At 34.5% G+C, this 6,119-nt stretch overlaps 1 protein-coding gene across 1 annotated transcript; it reads right to left on the bottom strand.

Moving 5' to 3' along the window:
• Nucleotides 1-1,945: 1,945 nt before the first annotated feature.
• LOC113742514 (nuclear pore complex protein NUP50B) lies at nt 1,946-5,664 on the bottom strand. The gene is made up of 2 exons (XM_027270344.2): nt 5,420-5,664; nt 1,946-3,584 (listed from the first exon to the last, which is right to left on the bottom strand). Exon 2 carries the CDS (start codon nt 3,524-3,526, stop codon nt 2,237-2,239), a length of 1,290 nt encoding a protein of 429 aa, XP_027126145.1. The 5' UTR covers nt 3,527-3,584; nt 5,420-5,664; the 3' UTR covers nt 1,946-2,236.
• Nucleotides 5,665-6,119: the final 455 nt, after the last annotated feature.

Below are 6,119 nucleotides of genomic sequence, written 5' to 3'. Positions count from 1 at the left end.
TGATCACCACTATTGGTTCTTCTGTATGACTTTTTTTTTTATTTTTTAGGTAAAAATTTATTTACTAATGCAATGTATTCTTATTTTTGTTGATTACAATGATATCTTATTTTGTTGCTCAAAGAATATAGGAGAAGAAATAAATAAAATTTTTTAGTAGATTGTAAATGGTAATATAACCAAAATCATGTAAAACTATATCTATTTAACCCACATAAATCACCCATTTTGATAGTTTCAACCCAATGCATAACTACAGCTTGTTTGACTTTATCCTTCCCAACCTTATACTTCAATCTTTCTATTCTTTTTATTATTTAGGATTTATTACCTCACTTTTCAATTTTTTTTTTCAAATAAAGAGTTAGAATTATAGTCGTTAATAAAAATTAATTGGGTATAACTTTAGTGAAATTCTACTATTTTTTGTGACGATCACCCAAGATAATTATTTAAACCAATATTTATTTTAAAATTTTTTATAAAAACTTCAAAAAACAACCATCTAAATGCCCCTTTTATTAATTTAAAATTCATATAAAATTTGATTTTATATGCACATTTTGATGTACGTGTTACATGTAAAATTATCCAGATGAAGTTGTATGCGCGTCAAAAATTATCTAGATGATACTGTATGTCAGAATGTTTATTTATTAGTTGGAATAATCGTCTAATAGGATAAGTCTAACCCTTAAAAAATTAATTTAGTTGCAATAGGTAAAATGGTTAAACAATAGTTATAATTGGACATGTTATCTGAAAATTCGATAAATCTATGTATATACCTGGAAGCAAATTACTAAAAACGTTACTATATAAATGATTAAAAAAGGGACTCATCACATTATTCCTCAGATTTCCCAAATCAATCTTTATTAATCAAGGAATAAAATGGGCAAAAGTGATAAAGTTGTAAATGGGGTGGATGATTTTAGACTTATTTTATATACACTATCAGTGTATATAAGATTAATCATTGATTTTAATATGGGACTAATCAAATTATTCAAATTTATTTTCTTTACTTATGGAAGGAAAAAGGGGTTAAAGTTTGAAAATAAACTATAAACGATTTATTAAGCACTCATTTCAAGTGGAAAAGAAAGTTTTAAATTTTAAATTTGAATTGTCATAGGATTAATTGTAAATCACTATTTCAAAGTTTTTAATTGAATTTATATATTAAAATAAATGAAAATTCTAGAAAAAAAAAAGTATAGGAGATTCGAAAGTTATCTAGAAGGAGACCTCCACTAAAACCTCCCCTACAATACATATAAATATGATCCCGTTTGGCAAGTGAGTTTTTTTGGTGTATGTCTAAATTTTTACTATAACTTAGTGTAGAAGTTGTCGAAAATTTTTTTGAAGTGTATAGTTTAAAAATTTTGAAAAATTTTTGGACATGTGAATATTGAATGGTTGTGCGGCCAGGTAGGGAGAGGTGGCCGGAACATGTGACTCGCAAAGTTTATTTGAAATTATATATTCTTTATATTTTAATCTTGACTATTAGATTAAGGTCTCATCTACACTAAAATAGACTCAAATTCAACCCATGGTTATTTCTCGGCAGCAGATCATTTTGATTTTTTTTCCCTTGGCTAATAAAGACTACTACATGACAAGCAAAATGGGCTGGGACATGAAATCTATAGCAAAAGTAGTTTCCTCTTCAATTTCGTGCAGTGGTATGCCTTAATGCATTGTGACAGCAGAAACATAAAAGAATCTGCCACCCATCATCCTCGTTCGACCAAATTCCAAAAATTGAAAGAACCTGAACATTATAATATCATGTATGACCGCAACAAAGTGAACACCCAGCGTTTTAAGCTCCTCGGAAGAGGTCACGCAACACCAACTACTTCCACATTTCTCGGCAGAACAGAGAAAAAATACCACCAGATAATTAACTTGCAATGCCATAAGATTATGCAGGTTGACGCAACTCTAACGATACATCCATCTTTAATATTCTCATCTCCAGAACCATACAATAACCAAAAGTCAGGACTCGCTAAAGTACAAGCCAGAGAGCTCTTACAAAGGGCTACAAGAGAAACAGCCATCAAATGTATATGAAATGTCTCCAAACATGCACTATGGATAGAAAACCTCTCTAACCAATTTACTCTTCCATTTGGTCTTTTGCTCCCTCGGATTTTTGACCAAAATCTAAAAAGGAAAGAAATTATGCTTCTGGAGGTAGGATTGTGAGCAAGCATCAGCATTATCCATCAGATGCCTTGGGAGAATTTTCTGGGGTCTTCAAAGTAACTGGGTTCTTGGCTTTATGTTCTATGACACAAGCTCGAAACTCATCAACTATGGAAGCATCCTTAAACCTCAAAGCAAAAGTAGAAAGACCATCTTTTCCATCACCTATGCTATTCACACAGGCAAAAGTGACGCCCTTCTTTTCCATATCAGTCAGCTTCATGTCAGGATAAAGACTAGCATTCAGAATCAGCCGGTAATTCCCTCGTGTTCTCATAACAAGTCTGGCTTTTGCTGTCCCACTTGTTGGAACATTTACTTTGAGCTCCCCCTTCCCCCGCTCCTTCCAGGATCCACCAAGATACTCAAAAAGCACTGAATCAGCTACAAAAACAGGCTTCTCATTCTCTTCCCCTGTCTCCACAGGAACCTCCTGCATGGAAGAGAATCCACTTCCCTCGCTCTTAGTGATAGTGGAAGCCCCTGACGAACCAAAGAGAGAAGAACTTCCATTATTAGAAAGGCCAAATCCAAAAGAAGGCGAGTCAACTTTTGATCCAAAAAGAGAACCAGAACCAGAACCAGAACCAGAACCAAGTGATCCAAAGGAGAAAGTGGAACTGGAAAACCCAGTTCCAGAAAGGCCAGTGAAAGCATTTCGGCTGCTTGAAAGCTGCTGAAAGGAGCTGAAAGATGCAGCTTCTCCACTCTTGTCAACACTTGCATTGTCATCATCCTTTCTATCCTCATTGTCGCATTCCTTGACTTCAGCATTTTCCTTGTCATCCTTCTCAATGTTGTTTTCACTGCTCGTTACTTTCCCAGCCTTGTCATCTGCAACTTCAAGTTTGTTTGGCCCCTCTTCATTATAATTGTTCTCCTTCTCTCCAATAGTTCCTGTGTCTGGTTCATTGACTCTACTCTCTAATTCATTCTCGTTCTCATCAGATTTATTATCTATTTCCTCGCTTCCGACAGTTTTTACCTCATTATCAGCAACACTTTTTCCACTGTCAGCTTCAGCAGTGAAATGAGCCGTAGTAGCACCAGAATTTGGAGGAACCAAGCGGATTCCAGCAAAAGGGTTAGAAGATGGGGCTGAAGGAGTTGTTGATGACTGATTACGACGAACTTTAACAATTCTTCTACCTGCCAGCACCTCTTCACTCGCCCTCTTGAAGGTTCCCATCTCTTGTTCAGATGACCCCTCCTCATCATCATCAAGACCAGGGTTATCTCGAGATAGTTCTCTTCCAGCAGCCCTCTTTTTCGAGGGTTGAACATTGCTTTCTGCATCCCCCATCGAAAAATATAGTAAAAAGTATGACGTTACTGGCTGTTTTGTCAGGAAAGTGACTTTTCTGCACCCAAAAAAAGATAGAACTAGAACATTGAAGTATAAAGTACAAAATCCAAGAATATATAATAACAAATACTAAAATGTACACATGTTTCTAAGAATAAAAGGATTTTAAAAAACAAGACATACTGGAATACTAAAATTACGGTGGTAAAAAGGTGACAATGAAGGAAACTTAACCATAATCTCATCTAGTCAAAATTGCAAGGCAAACAAGGTATAATACTGACATACAAGAGTTTCCAAAAACAAAATTAATGTGATGCTTCTACCTCGACAGTTCTTAATTGTCTAATATGTCATAGTATTTCAATACCATTAAATTTGGCTTGGATATTAGAAATTTCGCACCTCAGGTGAATTTCTATTTGACCTGATTTAACAACTGAAACATCATACAAATACTTCAGATGACATTTCGGTGCCATCCAAAGATATATGACTACAGAAATAAGGTGCAAAAGATTCTATATTAAAAAAAACTCGTGCTTAAAACTTATTGACACCTTTAGACTTTGTCATTAAAACAAACTCAGCAAACAATTATGCCAATGAATCAAATAATAACTAGATTTGGCAGGAACCCTTTAAGTCCAATAAGCAATGAGAAGCCACCGAGATGCAAGGAAAATAAGGGTCTGTATGAAAATAAGGATCTGTATGACCTTGTAAAAGAGGAGGATCATACAACTCTATTAACCCTAATTTAGAAAATAAATCCTAAAACACGCAAAGCAATTCATTTTAGTATATCATATACTAAAAATAAAGAAAAACGATATGGATAAAACAAGAAAACATTGAAATACAACCTGGCCTTTTCTAAGCAAAGAAATAACAAAATTACAACAGAATAACGGTATCAAAAGAACAAGAAGAAAACAATAAAATTAATGCCCATAGTCCAACAAGCGGTGGGAAAGCGGTAATTACCACCACTGGAGACAGGAACCACGCGAAGCACTAAAATCTTAGAAAGCCAAATAAACACGCAAACTCCAGCCAATGAATGAAAGCAAAAAAATCACCAGCGACAAAAAATAATTCAAAAAACAGCTGTGTCAATTGCCCAAAAAGAAAGAAAATGAGTTGATCACATCCATTCTCCTCCTTTCTCACTCTTATATCGAACTAGTATAAAAACCCTTCTGATTGAACCAATTCTAACCTAGGGTGTATGAGCATTTTTAGGTCAATACCGGCATTGGAATACAAAAATTGACATCTGAAAATTAAGATAAAATTTAGCAGGATATTAACCACTCTGACATCCTATAACGCATTAGTCAGCTTACAAACCAGTATAATTTTAGCAACAAAGAGGAGAATTCAAACTTTTCCTTCTGCATACGTGGAAAGAAAAGGAAATCACAGATCAACTTATTTTTGAAGCATAATCCCCGAAAAAAGAAAATCATACAAGAATATGAACACACATCCATATCCGCCAAGAAAATTCCAGCTGAAACTTTGAAACAAATCTTGTCATTCAAGAATGAAAAGAACCAAAAAAGATAAACAAGTGAAAATTCAACTCTTTATTCTTAAGAGCAGCTAGACGCTACCATCAACCCAAAGCCCCTTATCGGAAACTTTTAAAGAAAAGGCCACCCCAAAAAGCAGCGAACTAATCCAATTAAGTTCCTGAATTAAATTCAAGAATGCGCCGAAAAATATAAAATACACGCTCATAACGTTCATTTATGCACACCAGCAAAGGATGCATATAACCAATAATTCAAAGTTGTACAACATAAAAACTAAAAGGGGAAAATTAAATGCTGAAAAGCGAAAATATCATGGATATAGGTGAGAGTGAAGGAGTTAAACCGAAACCTAAGAGGTAGCGTTGAAGGTGTTATGTTCGACTTCGTCGGAGGTTGGATTTGGGGGGCTCTCCCCGCTTCTCTTCTATCTCTGTGAGCTCGAGGGCATATAAAACCCTAGGTCCAGGTGCCTATTTTTCAACCAAAATTCCAGAATAAAAGAAAGTGCCCTTCCTTCTTCTTATCTTTCTTTGATGGGCATCGGGCTCCGCTGCCTTTATATTTTTTCCCCTTCTTTCTTTACTTCAAGAATGTAGTACTAAATTAGTAAGTTGTATGCGTTTCTGTAAACTAGAGCTCTTTTTTTGAGTTAAATACAATAAATCGAGAAGTAAATAAAGAGGACGAGACTATTTTATTCTTTATATTTTTATTTTCCATAATGAAAGAAAGACTAATAATGTTTTTTTATTATTTTGATAAAATATAAGAAGAAACACTAATTGTTGAAAGGATTTTTAACAAGGTTGGAATCGGAACCGGATTTCGGTTCTATTCCATTTTAGGGAATTATAACCGGTCTCTTTACTTATGAATTTTTTTTTTTGTTTAAATTTTCGGTCAAATTATTGTTCAATTTGGTGGAGTTTCTGGTCGAAAATGGAACCGTCATCATGCCTAATCCTAAGAGCTTTCCTTTTAACCGCTAGGCCAACTCTTTGCTGGTCACGTTAAAATGTGATGAACATTAATCAATACCGGAGTAAAGG

This window comes from Coffea arabica, chromosome 4e, assembly GCF_036785885.1.
Source record: "Coffea arabica cultivar ET-39 chromosome 4e, Coffea Arabica ET-39 HiFi, whole genome shotgun sequence".
Taxonomy (NCBI): Eukaryota; Viridiplantae; Streptophyta; class Magnoliopsida; order Gentianales; family Rubiaceae; genus Coffea; species Coffea arabica.
The sequence above is the reverse complement of the archived record's forward strand: the minus strand, read 5'-3'. Positions and strand labels throughout refer to the sequence as shown.